General features: G+C 38.9%; 1 protein-coding gene across 1 annotated transcript in view; it reads right to left on the reverse strand.

Moving 5' to 3' along the window:
* The window catches only part of Trim44 (tripartite motif containing 44), a 107,624-nt gene that overhangs the window by 53,892 nt on the left and 36,334 nt on the right, over positions 1-17,398 (reverse strand). Inside the window, exons 3-4 of the mRNA XM_059261005.1 lie at positions 10,963-11,202; positions 138-157 (exon numbers count right to left, since the gene is read on the reverse strand). Coding sequence (XP_059116988.1) covers positions 138-157; positions 10,963-11,202 — 260 coding nt within the window. The remainder of the gene's footprint in view (positions 1-137; positions 158-10,962; positions 11,203-17,398) is intronic.

Here is a 17,398-nt window from a genome sequence, read left to right on the forward strand (position 1 = left end):
GGCCTCACAGCCCTGGATTAAGACAGATATTCCTTTTCTCTGCTGTCCTTTACTTATCTATATTTCAGGAGGCATTAGAAGGTCACAAATGTCATTCCCCTTCTGAAAACAGACAAGCAGCAAAAATGCAATCTTACCTAGGTCCTTCTTCTTCACCCTGAAATAAAAAGAAAAAAGTGTTAGAAATCATTGTTGGTAAAAACTGGTTGAGATTTCTTTAATTTTCCTCTTCATGCCCAAACCAAAAGCAAGGTTGTGTATTTATCTTAACAAAGACAAGCCAAAAGATGTCTAAGAGCTAAGACAAGGACTAATATATCCATTCCTATGTTCGAACTGCCCAGAAGAGATGGGCTAATAATTTGCCATTGCAAGCATGGGATGTGAACGCACAGACCTAGGTGGTCTAAAGAATAGCCTTGCTTTTTTATTTCTATGGCTGGCAGTATTTAGTTCTGAGCAAACCAAGAACCCCAAAATAGCAGCAGGTCTTGGGCAAAGCTGACCAGCTCCAAAAGCATCAAGCTGTTTTCTTCAAAAACTTAATTTCTGTCTTGGTCTAGCATTTTTCTTGAAATATGAACACAGTGGTTCTAATACACAGTATATTGAGGTAGAAAGAGTTCTAAATTAGGACTCAGGAAATAGAGATTCTAGTTGAAGTCTGAGACTTATGAGAATGTGCTACTGGGACACACTAATTGGTTAAAATGACCCTTGGTTTCCTCCTCTGTAAATGGGTAGTCTGAGCATCGGTAATCTACCTCATTCATTACCCAAACAATACTTTTCCTCTTTTTTTTATTCATTCTGCAAAAAAAAAAAAAAAAAAAAAAAAAAAAAAAATTATTCTTTTTCTAGTTGTTTCATTTTCTTGACCTAACTTTATCAGTAACCCTCACAGCAGATTATTTGGCATCTCCCTCTGTAACAAAATGAGAGCTTTCAAATGACTTTGAAGCCTTTCCCACGGCAGTTCATTCATCCTTCTAGTGACAAAGTACCTTTCACACTCCCTTCTTCAGTAATTTAGGGTTGATTTCAATAGAGAACATACCTTCTGGTTGTACTCCCCAAAGAATCAATTAATCAATGATTCCAACTTGTATAAGCTGGAACCAGACACTGTGGGTTCAAATCTTGGCTCTATCACTTACTTGCTGTGTTACTCTAGCCATGTTATTCTGCCTCTTTCAAATTCAACCTCCTGGTTTATAAAGTGAGGTAATAACTGTCTCTGAATCAATAGGATCAATATGAGGATTAAATAATGCTCAAATTGCTAAGCATACATAGTGCTTGAGAGGACACTGTTAATAAAGGATACTGATTAATATCAGTAGTAATTTAGTATGGATCATTAAAAATAGTGTGTGTAAGTGCTAGGGACAATGATCTAACCTTCTATGAGCTCTCAACAAGGGGCTCATGTACACAGAAAATAAACTAAGTATGTTATGGGCGCTACTGAAGGCATAAACAGAATGACCTCAGGGACAAAAGGGAAGAGAAGGTGACATATACATTGATACTTGAGATAAGCAGGATTCTCCCAGGCTGACAATACTAAAAAGTGGGAAGAAGACTGGACTAACAAGAGAAATGCATAACAGTTTAATTAATACAGCCACAAGTTAGTTAGATAGATAGATAGATAGATAGATAGATAGATAGATAGATAGATAGATAGATAGATAGATGATTGATAGGACAGTAAGAACAACACTGGAATAACAAGAGCAAAGACATGATAGTTTGATAGATGACAAGACAGATGAAATGAAGGGAAGGAGAGAGGGACAAAATGTGGGTTCTGTGGAATAAGAAAATGAGGATGTGCCTATGTATTCTGGGCAGTGTAGGAGTGGGGCTAAGGGCAGTGTGGGGTTAAGAGTGCAAGCGGGATAAAGACAGATTACCAGACATTAGGCCTGTAAAGGAAGCTCCAGCCAGGAAAGTGATTTAATCATTCTATGTACTGGCGATTGAAAAGAAGGGCATTTCTTTTCAGAGAGTTTCAATACTGTAAGGGCACTAATCATTTGTACTTCAATGAGAGCAGGGGGCAAAGTAGTAGAAAGTAGAAAGGCTGATACAGGGGTGATATAAGTTGCATTTTGATCAACTTATACATCTCAAGAGTACTATAATACAGCAAAGAGAGTCATATAATTTAAATTTCATGAGTTATATAACTACCAATGACACAATTAAACCTCAACAAAATTTTCCAATTATCTTTGGCTATTTAAACATAACTACCTAAGAGAACCTTGTAGGAAAATACATCTAAATGTTCTCCCATGATTTAAAGCAAGTTCTCTTCACAGTCACACATCTTGGTACAATGGTTATGAAATGGGATTTGTGTATTTTCATGGTACACATACCCTCAGTTCTAGCACTTAAGGCTAAGGAAGAAGGGTGGTGAATTAGAATCTTACCTACATAGGAAGGCTTGTATGAGATTGAGTAGGATTTCTGAGTTATAAAAACAATCTCACATTAATCCCAGGATTAAAGTTTGGTAATTAACATTTCCAGATTCAGTTTTCTAAACAAGTATGTGATATAGTGTCCAATAATGGGGACCATTACTGAGCTTCTTCTGAATTACTAATCGATACTGTTTATCCGGGAACAGGGGAGGAAAGAAAAGACAGTTTTGTTGTATTTCCATCTTTCTCAGAAACAACAGTCACTACTACAAAGCATGCAGAATGCCAGAACAAAGGTTTCACTACTGAAAGAATGAACAAGTGGATGAAACAACAAGCACATTTACAAAGTGTAAGTCTATTTAGACAGCTTCACCAGACATCCAGATGGCTATAACTTGCTGGTAAAAGATGTGCACATGCTGGTCCTGCTACCCCAAATGTTCACTGTGATGATATATTGTATACCCTAATAAAGCTTGCCTGGGGATCAAAGGATAGAGCCAGCCACTAGATTAGACACAGAGGTCAGGCAGTGGTGGCACACACCTTTAATCCCAGCATTTGCTTGGGAAGCACACACACCTTTAATCCCAGGAAGTAATATGGCAGAGCAGAGAAAGGTATATAAGGCATGAGGAAACAGGAACTCACTCTCTTTAGGCTGAGGATTTCATAGAGGTAAGAACTAGTAGCTGGCTGCTCTGCTTCTCTGATCTTTCAGCTTTCACCCTGATATCTAGCTCTGGGTTTTTTTATTCAAAGACCATCTAAGATTCACCTCTATCCTGAAAACCTTGCTAATTCCAGGCACTCCTTTAAGATCAGGCCTGACTCAGTAACTTCCTCACTGAGAGCTTGGGAAAATAATGCTCTTTTCTACTCTTTGTGTCTGTGGAGTTCATTCTTTTCACTTAGCAGCTAAAGAAAACTGATGGTGACAGCACCACATGGTGTCTCCCTCAATGGATTTCAACCATTTGAAAAGTTTTGTTCATATCTAGGGTGCACAAGTATATAGTAAATAATTACTTAGGAGTTCAGGCAAAGATACAGCAGGATTTAAGATTAATTTCTATTGCCATTATAAGTTAATTCTGGTTACAAATATCAGAAGTGACTTGTTAGATTAAGCAATATTCCCAAATCCCTCCTTCCAACATCATGAATGCTCTTGGATGGCACATTGCACTCTAATGTGACCTTTATTTAAATAAAACAACACAAACAAAAACATATCCACTATGCAGAATATGGAAATGTTCATGAATTACAGATAAAAATAAGCATATCAAGCATATCATTCTATTTTTAAATTAGGATCACTTTTCATACATATACCCAAAGGGGGGGGGTTAAGGTCTATGGGTAATACTGTAAAAATACAGTAAAAACTAGCAGGGGTGTTAGCTAGATACTTCACTGGCAAACTGGGTCCTTGAGGGAACACAGGCTCTCTAGAAGTTCCCCCATAATCTATACTGTGTCGTCCGTCAGACTGCCTACTACAAGGAGACACAGGAAGTGCCCAGACGTCCATTACTTCTTAAGCATATTATTCTGAATAATAAAAATTTAGATATCATATTTTTAATATTTAACTTTGATAAAGAATAGAAACTCAGAAAACAAAGAAGGGAATACTTTTCAGTTTGAATTATGAAGCAAATGTATACCTAATACCAAAAACTGACAAAAACATGGACATAAAAATTATAGATCAATATCCTTTATGAAAAGTCATAAAAACTCTTAAATTAGCAAAATGGATGTAAGGTTAGTTTAATATTGTAGAATTAGTCAATGTAGTTAATCATTACAATAAAATACAGAAAATTCATATACTCATCTTGGATAGATGCAGAAGATAAAATTCAATATAATTTATGACTACGAAAACTTCAATTTGATGAAAAGCACTTAGAAACACTATCATGTGCAATGTTTACACACTGAGTTCTTCCCTGTATGGCAGCAAACAAGGTGAGAATGTACTCTTACCATCATGCAGGCACCACATGGGTGGTCCTAGCAGTTGCACTTAGGCAAAGAAAGGAAAATAACTAGCATAGAGCTTATAGGGAGGAGCAAGACTGTCATAGATAGCATGATTGCTGATGCATAAAACCCCAAAGAATCTATTAGGCCACAGCTATAACTAATATGGGAATCTGACAAGGTTACAAATACAAGGTAAAAGTTCATTTGTTACTGGGGGCAGTAGAGCACATCTAAAGTTACAACTACTTGGAAGGGTAAGGCAGAAGGACTGCTTGAACTAGAAATCTGAGGTCAATTAGTGTAATACAGTGAAACCTGTCTCAAAGAAAAAGTTGTATTTTATATATAACATAAAAAAACTGAAAAATAAAAATTGAAACAATTCTTTTAATAATATTGATGATGCAAAGGATACAGAAACACATTTAACAAAAGCAATTTAAATTAACTAAAATTTTTGAATTATTTTTGAGAACATATAGATAAAACCTACAAATTAAGACATACATATCATGTTCTATCAAACTGTTGTTTTCTGTCATTTCTCTTCAGGAGCTCTGTATTCAAGGCATATTCCCTTCTCATTAGTTTTCAAAAGTCTAATCTGGTATGTCCTAGTGTGGATTTCTTAGGAGTTTATATTGTTTGGGTTTGCTCTGCTTCTTAAATTTGAAGGTTGACATTTCCAACTGAATGTTGGGTACCATTATTATTTTTCAGACTTTTTTTTAGCTTAACATTTCTTTCTTGCTTCTTTATTAAATGAACATCAGGCAGGCCCTTTGTTATTGTCCCATGGGTCCCTGAAGCTTCGTTCAATTGCTTTTCAATCTTTTGATAATAATGGATCACTATCAAGTTGTCTTCAAATTCACCAATTCTTTTCTGATGTCTCCAATTTGCTAAAGAGCCCATGCAATGACTTCTTTGTCATGTCTCTGTGCGTTTATCTACGTGATACTGGACATAGAACCCAAGGTCTGTCTAACACCTGCTATGTAAGTGTTCTATCACTAAGCATTGTCAGTTTTCATAGTTTTAAATTTTATAATCTCATTTGGTCCTTTTCTTCATCACCTGTTTCCCAGGTGCTTGTAAATATCCATTTTTATGATAGCTGTCCTTGTCTGGTAATTCCAATATCTCCATAATCTTGGTGCTGTCATGTGCTTTTTTCCCTTACAGTTGGGGTTTTATCAGTATAATGAGTAATTTTGGACTATAACCTGAAAATATTAAGTTGTATTACAGCAATCTGTAACTATTTATAACCTTCTACTTTAGCAGGTCATCAACCTGTTAAGTTCAGAATGAGTATGTCCTAAACTACTTTTGTGGACTCTGGTTTAAATGTCAACTTAGTGTACATGCCTCTGCCTGGCACAGATGACAGGACTCCACTCTAGTTTCCACAGTTAGCTATGGAAAGGGAGAGGTGCCAACTCATTACTACAGAGCAGAGTGTAAGCAAGTTTCCATCCACTGATCCTGGAGTGGAGGAGCAGTGGCTTGTTAACACAGGGTAAGAGAAAATAGAGTCTCCACAGGGAAGGCTATCAGTACTTCCTTATTGAAAAAGCAGTCAGGAATAACGTTAGAGTTCCACCTACAGGTGCATGTCAAATGAGCCTTACTACTGAGAGGAGAAAGGGCATAAGGAGAAAATAAGGTTTTGCCTAAAAGTTCCATGGAGAAATAAAGATAACTTGTGGGGGCTGGAGAGATGGCTCTGTGGTTAAGAGGGCTGGCTGCTCTTCTAGAGGACCTGAGTTCAATTCCCAGTACCCACACAACTCACAACTGTCTGTAACTCCAGCTCCAGGGGATCCAGCACCCTCATACAGAAATACATGCAGGCAAAACACCAATGCACATAAAATATAAATAAATAAATTATATCAAAGAAAAAAAGATAACTTGTTACTGTAGGGGAACATAGATATCAGATATTCAGCCTACCAGCTCCACTGCAATAGTGCCAATTGGGGCTGATGAGCAGTGAGCTTTCTTTATGTATTTACTCTAGAACAGGCAGGTATGGTCAAAAGATTTCTCTAGAACTGGATAACACTTTTCCAAGTTCTTTGGTTACAGAAAGTAGATTTTTCTTGGGAATTTCCTTTCTGTCTGTGTCTGTTAGTGTTTCTAGTTTGTGGAACACCCAAGCTAGAAAATACAGGAAGGATGGGAACCTTGGTAACACTCTGCCTTGTAGGTCTTTAAGTCCAAAGTTCTCAGGTAGTAATGTGTGGTGATATTGTGTTCCCCAATATATTGTGTATCCTAATAAACTTATTTGGGGTCAGAGAACAGAACAGCCACTAGATATAGAGGCCAGAAAATGGTGGCACACACGCCTTTAATCCTAGCATTCCAGAGGCAGAGATCTGTCTGGATCTCTGTGAGTTCAAGGCCACACTGGAAACAGCCAGGCATGGTAACAAGAGCCTTTAATCCCAGGAAGTGATGGCAGGAAGCAGAAAGGTATAAAAGGCGTGAAAACCAGGAACTAGCCTGGTTAAGCTTTAAGGCTTTTAGCAACAGTTCAGCTGAGACCCATTCAGATGAGGGCACATAGACTTCCAGTTTGAGGAAACAGGATCAGCTGAGGAACTGGCAAGGTGAGGTAGCTGTGGCCTGTTCTGTCGCTCTGATCTTCCAGCTTTAACCCAATACCTGGTTCCAGGTTTGTTTTTATTAATAAGACCTTGCTGGTCTAGGGGCTAAGCTAGGGAACTGAGAACAGACTAGCTGCTCCCTTTTTCAGGAATGGAACCATGTAGGCGTTCCCTGGTTATATGGAACTTTGCAGGCAGGTTTAGGTACCCACCAGCCGGGGAGGAGGCTGAGGGTGGGAGCCACCCAGGCCTTTGGAATTTGCCCCACGTGAGCGCCAGATATTGGTGAAATTATTAAGGCCACTCCATGTAGTTAAAAGGAAGGTTTATTTAGTGGGTAACTTACAAATGAAGGGATAGGTAGGTCGCGGGGTCTGGGGAAGGTGTATCGCAGTCCAGCGATGTTCTCTGGAGCTCTGCTCAGTCCACCTCCACCGTCCACAGTCCCGGAACAGAGGGAGTGCTGGCCCATCCAGATCTCGGGTCTCTCGTGTCTCCCTTGGCCCTGCCTTGTAGGCGTGACAGTTGCCAAAGCCTCAGTGGGGGTTGGAACTTCCAGATCAAAGCTGAAATGGCTACCCACTACACTACAGTACTGAATCTTTTCCCCTCTGTTAAGTGACTTTCATTCAGGGATTAGAGAAAGGAGTAAAATGAAACATGATCATGACTCCACTGAAGAACTAGAAGCTCGGTTCTGTTTCTTTGCTTTGTTTTGTTAGATAGGCTCTCACGTACCCCAGACTGGTTTCAAACTTCTTATGTGGCCAAGGATGACCTTGAGCTTCTAATCCTGTCTCCACTTCCTGAATACTGTGTGCCCCAACACATCAGTTTTATACGGTGCTAGAATCAAATTCAGGGCTTTAAGAATGCAAGGCAAATGCTTTACCAAGTGGTATCACCAGGACCGACATTCTGTTTTTAGCATTAAAAATAAAATAGATTGGTAAGTGGAAAGTTGGAAAGATGACTAGAAATATAGATAAGCAATAAGGGAAATGCAAATGAATTAGAACTTAAGTGATAGGTTATAAGGGTGTAATCCAGAAAATCCTTCCAATTTTGCTGTATGTTTGCTTGATATTTATAAAAATATTGAAAAGGAAATCTTTGACTAAATTCCAAATACAGGTGATTTTTCTTCTAATTCTGTATTATACAAAGGAAACAAGAGAGTTCCTCTGTGGAGTGAGAGGTATTGGATATTTGCTCTAACTAATAAATTACCAAATTAATTGGAATGAGATGCTATTAATGACACAGCTCTTTGGAAATGCTCTACCTAACAGAATGCTTCTTCTTATTCTTATAGCTTCATCATGTCCACAGCCTAGTCAGTCTAAGCTTTGTCAGCTCTTGCATCCTAAGAGTAATTCTCTAAGCTGAAGTATTTAAAGAAGAATTAATGTTAGGGAGAAACTAAATTCATTATTTAGAATAATAATAAAAGAGAGGGAACTAGTCACAAATGAAAGCTTTCTTTTTGAAAGTATAACTTAACACGGGGTCTCAATTTGAAGGGAATCTGAGACAGTTATTGCTTCTGACCCTTCCAGTCAAAATGACTAGCTCACCTTAAAATACCTTAAGTGAATTTTCCTGATTTCTCCCATTACAAACAGGATACTTAGCATACAACACATAGAAAAGGGAAAGCAGGCAGTAGAATCAGACAAACTTAATTCTAAATTCTGGTTCCATTCTACTAACTAAATGACACTGGGTTAGTGTTTCTGTAGTTCTTTGATTCTCAACATAGCATCTATAGATGGGGCTGATGAACACAGACCTTAGAGTTAAATAAAATGATAACTATAAAGTATTCTCTTGTATATCTAGAAACTCAAGACACACACTTTGCTAATTTTAGGAAGGCTGACATGAAAAGAACATCTATTCTTTCCACACACAAATGAAAACTCATCAAGAGTCTTTGATGGGTAGAATGGTATCTCATATTCCTGTTGGACTGACGTGGACAAGGCCTGAGTCTGGTATTATACCCTGACTCCTTCACTGGCTAGTATATTCCTTGGCCTGGGTAAGACTGCCAGTTAATGCTGAACTCACTAATTCAACAGCAGTCATGGAAAGGCCGCAGGACTGTCTCACGTTTTCTTATAGAACAAACTACCTCACCCTACCTAGCATGTGTTTTGACCAGAAGTTTTACTTATCATTATGAAGTCCTATTGAACACTAGCCTCTCTCTGAAATAGATGTTTTGTGGTTTTTTTACAAATGGTTGCCTTGGCTGACTTACCTACCTTCCTACTTTCCTATCTATCCTCCCTCCCTTTCTCTTCCTCCCTCTTTTTCTCCTTCCCTCCCTCTCTCCCTTCTTTCCTTATGTGTATATGCCTGAGTGTATGTCTATGCAACACGTGCATGCAGGAGCTTACAGAGGAAACTTTGGATCTCTGCAACTAGAGTTACAGACAGTTGTAAGCCACTATGTAGATGCTAGGAACCAAACCTGGGTCCCAGCAAGAGCAGTAAGTTATCTTAACTGCTGAACCATCTTTCCAGATCTTCCTCCCCCACGTTTTAGACAGGGTCTGTATATTCCTGGTTGCCTTCTTAGAATTAGCTGTGTAGTCCAAGGCTGGCCTCCAACTCAGAGCTCTGCCTGCTTCTGCCTCCTAAGTGCTGAAATGAAAGCTAGTTACCAACATGCTTAGCTTGTCGTGATATATATATGTATATGTGTATGTATATATATATATGTATGTATGTATACACACACACACACACACACACACACACATACACATACACACACAATTGGAAATGTCCAAATATGTTGTTTGAAATATCCCAACACTTTATCCTGTTATGAAATGCATATAGTTAAGTAATACTGATTCACATTTATCTTGTGTCTTTTGTTCATGTTATTCTCTTTTTTTTTTTTTCATAATATGCTCTACTTTTTGATTTGTTTTTTTCTTAAGAATTTTGGTTTTCTTTTTGAAACAGGGTCTCACTATACCGGCTGAAGTGATCCTCCCTTCTCATCCTCCCAAGTAGCTGTGCCACAATTCACAGCCCCATGTGCTGCTCTTAATCCAGCAAATATGCCTTCAATTATACAGATGGATCCATAAAATACCCAACGGGAAGCACCCCTTTGTGGTGATACATTGTGTATGCTAGTAAATTTGCCTGAGGATCAGAGGACAGAGCCAACTACTAGATTAGATATAGAGGTCAGGCAGTGGTGGCACACACCTTTAATCCCAGCATTTGAGGTCTCATGCCTTTGCTTGGGAAGCACATATGCATTTAAACCCAGGAAGTAATATGGGAGGGCAGAGAAAAGTATATAAGGCATGAGGAAACAAGAACTCACTCTCTTTAGGCTGAGGATTTTGTAGAGGTAAGAACTAGTGGCTGGCTCTGTCCTCTGATCCTCAGGCAAGTTTAGTAGGGTACACAATATATTACCACACCCCTTTGCTAGTCACAAAATTAAATCCACAATTTTTCACTCTGTACTACTTTAGGCTTTACCTGTCTCACGCTAATTCAGTCCTGTTCTCAAGTCTAAAATAACCTTTATCATTTCTATATTCATTTCACGGCTTGAGATGGGTTATGTCTGTCACTTGCTCTCTTCTCTAGTTTAGATTTTTGGCTTCTCGTCTTAACTATGATTAGTATCTGCCCCATTGACTACAATCCTTTAAATTATGTTGGACAATACTTTGCTAGGACAAAAAGCCAGGCATAGACCCTAGTAGCCAAGACCTGCACTCTCCAGTCCATACTAGTTGAAATCCTCCCCAACTTTTCAGTTCATTATGTTTAGAGATCACAAGCAGGTATTTTCATAGCTAACGAATATGACAGTCAGTTTCCTCATAGTTTTCCTGCTAAAAATCACCAACATTTTCATTTACCTCTGCCTTTGGCTCAGCTGATTCATTAGAGGTATCAAGTTGTTCCTTGGCCTGGGCCATCTGAGTCATCAATCTATCCATGTGAGATTGGATGTCCGCCAGTATCTCAGTCACATGAGCTGTGGCCATTGCTTCTTGGATGTCCACTAAGTGAAGGGCCTTCTGCTCCTCATCAGCAATCACTTTCTGAACTTTCTTAAATTCTTGCTGTATAAATACCTTCATCTGGTCTCGAGTTACCTGTAGAACACAGACACGTAAGAAGTGTAGATTGAACACAGCAATGAAATGGAAAGGTAGAGTTTTTTAATAGTGCTAGGTAGTCCTGCTCAAAATACAGATTATGGTTGCTATCTCATTTTGAAATCTTAGCAATATGCTCTCAATAATATTCTTCTAACACCTTCGATAAATGTCCTGGTAACTGTTTTTATTGTTCAGGAACTAATTCCTTATCTTTTTTTTTTTTTTTTTTTTTTTTTTTGCTTTAGGTTTTATTAATTTACATACCAGTAATATATAACTACTTTAAAAAATTATAATAGGCCGGGCGGTGGTGGCGCACGCCTTTAATCCCAGCACTCGGGAGGCAGAGCCAGGCGGATCTCTGTGAGTTCAAGGCCAGCCTGGGCTACCAAGTGAGTTCCAGGAAAGGCGCAAAGCTACACAGAGAAACCCTGTCTCGAAAAACCAAAAAAAAAAAAAAAAAAAAAAAAAATTATAATAGAAGAGTACATAAAATAAAAAGTACAATTTCTAGCCAGATATGGCACTTCATGCCTCTAATCCTAGCATGCCAGAGACTGGGGCAGAGGAATATCAAGAGTTCAAAGTCAGCACAAACTACCAGTGAGTTCCAGGACAGCTGAGCTATAGAGGACTCTGTCTCAAAAACAAACAAAAGAGGAGGAGGAAGAGGAAGAAGTCTGAACCAGGAATAGTGGTACATGCCTGAAACCTCAGCACCTAGAAAGCAGAGGGAGGAGGGAGGAACAAGGTTTTGAGGTCATGTTAGTGAGTGTAGTAAGACTGCCTTGAAAAGTCAAAACATAACAACAGCAACAATAACAAAACTCAAAGAAACTACCAGTTCAGTAGGTGTTCTATTTTTTTATATGGTTACTCACACATACCTAAAACTGGGTAAAGTTTCTATGGATTACAGTGAACATATGGCTCTATGTCTTGCTTTTCCACTTCAAATGTTAGAGAAATACAGACAGCACCTTCATCTTTTGTATTACTTTTTACCACTTGCAGGATATAATATGTATCCCTCTTATAACAGAAATGTGCTATTTCTAAATTTTTGCCATTACAGACAACATAACAATGAGTATCTGAGGAATAACTCTTAATATTTATGTGAGTGTCTTCAGAAATCTCTCAAGTCACTAAGCCATTTCATACACATGCTAAAGTTATTGTGATGGTGCCAGACTGCTCTCTGAAAAGGATGGAGCAATTATACAACAATGTGTGAAAGGAAGCACTTCTCTACAATCTTATCAATACCGGGTAATATCAAACTTTTACATTTTTTAATATAGTAGGCAAAAATGTTACTGTCTTATTTTACTACAACCATAAACCAAACACATACACACACACACACAAACACACACGTTGATGATGGTGTGTTTGGCTAAGAAATAAGAAGGGCAAACAAAATGAAAACCTATGAAAATAAAGTAAGTTTTTCAAAAAACTGTATTTTCTTATTTTGCTTTACTGTTTTTTTGCGGTGCTGGGGATCAAACCAAGAGCCTGACACACACAGGGCAAGCGCTCTACCGCTGAGCTGCATCCCCAGTTTCACGGGTGTTTTTAAACACATCCATAGTATGTGTACCTGAGATAAGAAACAGGGAAGGGGGCTGGGAGCTGGTTCATTTGTTAGAGTGCTTGTTGTGTAAGCAGGAGAGCCTGGGTTCCTATCACCAGCACTCACATGGAAGTGGGTACAGTGGTATACACTGGCAACCCCAGTGCCGGCCGAGGGGCAGGGGCAGGAGCAGAGGTGGCACAGGGAAGACAGACAGATCCTGGAGCTCACTAGTTAGTCAGTCTAAGAGAAAGAATGAGCTCCAATGTCAGCAAGAACTCTTGTCTCAAAGTAAGGTAGGGCTGGAGAGATGGCTCAGTGATTAAAGTGCTTGCCCTGCAGGTGTGAGGACCAGAGTTCAGATCCCCAGACCCCATGTAAATACCACGTAGGCAGAGCAGCCCACCTGTAATCATAAAGCTTAGAAGGTGGATACTAACTTAAATTAGACTAACTGTGTCTGAAACTCCAAGTTCAACTGAGAGACCTTGCCTCGATGAATAAAGGGGAGTAAGACTAAGAAAAACTTCTCATGTCAACTTTGGGCCTCCATATGCATTCACACATACATCTACACACATGCAAACATGCACATACACATATATGCACATCATACACAATACACATGAAAAATTAAAATTTAAAAGATGATGAGCAATTATTAGAGACACTGCACACCAATCTCTGTACATACATATAGAACACATCATATGCACATACACATAGAACACACACACACACACACACACACACACACACACACACACACACACACACACTGAAGAAGTAGAACTAAAGGAAACAGGAAAAAAGACCATCAGGAAAGAATGTGGGAAGAACAAGTAGTTGTCGCCTAAGTGAACTTTTATAGGTAATGAACCAGACACAGAAGTAAACTTAGGAGAGGAAGAGACTTTTTAGTCTTTTTTTTTCTCAGCCTGAGACTCTTTTCATAGAAGTCTAGCAGGGTGAAAAGATCACACTGGAAAAATGTAAGAAAGAAAACTGAGGAATAGAAAGACTGAAAGTAGGGGAAGGAGATGAGGCCATTTTTAATTAGCCTATTACAAACTGAATGAGGACTGACAAGGTCTTAAAAGGTACCTCTTTTAACAATGCCATACGGATGCCAAGGCAAAAGAATGCCTGCACGCCACATCAACTGGCTAAGTGATCTAAGCCCTCCAGAATTCAAATCGTCCCTGTAGGTGCTCTCCCTGGAAAGAGGATGGGAAATGTTCAATGAGTTAATGAGTTTATCAGATTGGGTAGGCTTTGTGCTTACATAAACTTTTTTATATTTTTATTTTAATGTATGCATGTAATTGCTTCTATGATGGCCATTTCTTGTCTGATATTCTCCCTAAATTTTTTTAATGGCTTTAAGTGACTGAAAATGACAATTATGATAGAAACTAACTGCAATCTACTTGACTAGACGTCATATACACATGTGGCTGAAAGTTAGGAAGCTATCATCACAATCAGGGAAACTGGATCAGAGAAAAGGCAAATTAAGCCGGTTGGTGGTGGCACTTGCCTTTAATCCCAGTACTCGGGAGGCAGAGGCAGATGGATCTCTGTGAGTTCGAGGCCAGCCTGGGATACAGAGTGAGTTCCAGGAAAGGCGCAAAGCTACACAGAGAAACCCTGTCTCAAAACACCAAAAAAAAAAAAAAAAAAAAAAAAAAAAAAAAAAAGGCAAATTAATCCTAAGTTTTAATAATTAAATTCCTCATTTCCTATTGCTTTACATAGTTTTTCAACAAGACACTTCATCCTACATAAAGAAAGCAAAAATGAAGAGTGGAGAGCAGAATAATCTATCAAACCTTTATACCTTCCTATTTCCATCTATACTAATTAACAGATGGATACATTCACTTTACTCCAGAGCCTAAGGAACAGTCTCCCTGGGAGAGGGCATGTAGAAGGATGGGTGTTGTGGACAAGGACTCCTGCTTTCTAAACTTCCTTCCAGTTATCTCACCTTGTCATCAGACCTCTATCCTGCTAAAAACCACAGTTCTCAAAAGCAATGAGCCCTTCATGCTGGTTCCTATTACCTGGAAATCTCAGATATCATTTCTGAGTGAGTTTATTGGTACTTCTTCTTCAGCCTGTTCTAAAGTTCTCCAGAAATGTCAGTGATGTTCTCACTATATGTGATGTCTATAAAAATAAAACTACCAACTCAGAGAAGAAAGGTAGATAGACAGAATGGTGAAAATGGAATCTGGAAGCTTCTTTCTAGACAGCATCCACTAAACTATCAAGCCTTATTCCAAACACAATCTTAGTGTGGACTCTTAGAGGCTAATTAAACCAAGATGGAAACTTAATTAGGAGAAAACTATGCTCCTCCTCTTTGAAGTGCATACTTACTAGGGCACTGAGTATCTCCAGGAAAATGTTACCTGAGGGACATGGAAACTGTAAAAGGAGCTTCCTCTTGTTGGTCAGCTGGCTCCCAATTTGCTAAAACCTTCAGCACTTCTCTTATGAGCACAATCATCTAGCTGGTTATAGCTGCATTAGCGTACAAATGCTATTACTTAAACACATCATTATCTATAATTTGGAAACACTGGTAGTGAATACCTATAGGTGACCTTATTTTATAGGTGAAGAAGGGAAGCTCTGGGGAAGAACAGTCTTAATGTCAAGTCTGGAAATTTTGCCTTGGTCCAGTACCACATTTTCTGCTATAACATACTGCCCCTAATGATCACTTATGACTGCTCAGGTCCTTTTAGATAATTCATTTGGGACAGGGTCCTCTCTATATATAGCCTTGGATGTCCTGAAACTTGCTATGTAGACCAGCCTGGCCTCAAACTCAAGAAATCTGCCTACTTCTACCTCCTTAGTGCTGAGATTAAAGGAATAGTACACCATACTCAATAATGGAGTTCATTTCTACCCGAGTTATTTCCATATTTAATAGAACAGTTCTCTTATGATAAAGAGATAAAGAATTTACATCTTAAAGAGTTAAATCTTATCCCATGATATATTCTATATACTCTTGTATTTAGTATTTCCTAGCTAGGCTAGACCCAAGAGGTACGTAGAATGGCACTTTACACTTACATAATCGAACACATAAAACCTTGAATTAAGAAGCTTGTACTTAAAAACAATATTCACTCAAAGTACCTGATATAGACTGGAACTTAATAACTCCTTCCTAGCTGAACTACAGGAAACCAGGTTTTATTTCTTTTTACTAATCAGAGGTAGCTTTAAAAGAAGAAGAATGATAGCTAGAAAGCATTGTGGCTTAATAAAAATGTATTCCAGAAAAGTAGGTCTTCTACAATGACAAGATCTCACAAGTCCATGCCTCATATGTGACTGAAAAAGCCAGTTTATTAATAAAACAACAGTGCATTTCTCAGGCTACGAAAATTATCAAGCAGTTTAGAAACACAGCAGATATGAACTCTGAACTACATTCCATCACCAACATTCTCAGTAAAGTCATTCTCATGACCTAGTTAGAAACCTGACTTCCTTGGGTTTTACACTAGGGTGTTGAGATGTTTCAAGAAGACATTAAGGAAAGTGGTATTTCAAGTCTTCCTGTTGGGCTACAACCCAGTAGTGGAGTGCTTGCCTCCCATATGCAGTGTCCTTGGCTTAGACCCCCAGCAGCACAAAAAACAAATACCCCAATCTTCCTTCAACCAGGATTCCCATCTTCCCTGCATGCCTCCAGAGAAAAGCAGCCACGTGTCTGCTCTTCACTTGTCTTCACGATCCCTGTTTTGCTGACAAAGCACCATGCTCATAGTCTAAATTCTCTATCACAATTGCTGCACTTTCTAGCTCCTTCATTACCAACTTCCTCTTGGCAATTCTACACACTCTTCACAAGTAACTATGATTGGGAGTTTTCAACCCTGCACCATTCACACTTGAAGCTAATAATTCCTTGCTGTGGGGAAATGCTAAGGCACTGTACGATGGCCAGCAGCATCCTCCCTACCTCAGCTCTGACAATGTTGCTGGAAGCATTGAGAAACACTAGACTTTGCTTTCGTAATTTCACCCCATCTTTGGAATGCAATTATTACCCCCTTGAGAGAAGGCCCTTTATGTCTGGATTTTCTCTCCAGGCAACTCATCTCAGTATTCCTCTTGACTCATGAACTTCTCCATCTGGACATGTTCCTATTACCTAAGCCATCGTCACACTTCAAGCCAAATCACCACCACTCCTCCTTACCATTGCTACCATTGTTTTTCCATGTCCCATGTGTGGGACTATCGGAAGCACTATGTGTGAATTACTTCAGTTAGCCATCACAGTAGTACTGTGAAGAAGCTATCATTATGTTTATTTTACAGATGAAGAAACTGAGGTGAGGAAAGAAATCTAACCCTGCCCCAAGTAAATGGCAAACTAGAGTTTAAATTTACATAATTTGAGTACATAATCTGCCTTCTAACTATATTATTTTATTTTCCCCAAACACTGAAGTGCCCTCTTACCTCCCATTCAAAGTAAGGGCATTTAGGCAGGTATCCAGGATACCAACTCAGGTCAGTTTTATCTTCCCCTTCCCAGGTCTTGCATATAGCACTAGGCAACTGGTTCTGAGGGAA

This window comes from Peromyscus eremicus, chromosome 4 (assembly GCF_949786415.1).
Source record: "Peromyscus eremicus chromosome 4, PerEre_H2_v1, whole genome shotgun sequence".
Classification (NCBI taxonomy): domain Eukaryota; kingdom Metazoa; phylum Chordata; class Mammalia; order Rodentia; family Cricetidae; genus Peromyscus; species Peromyscus eremicus.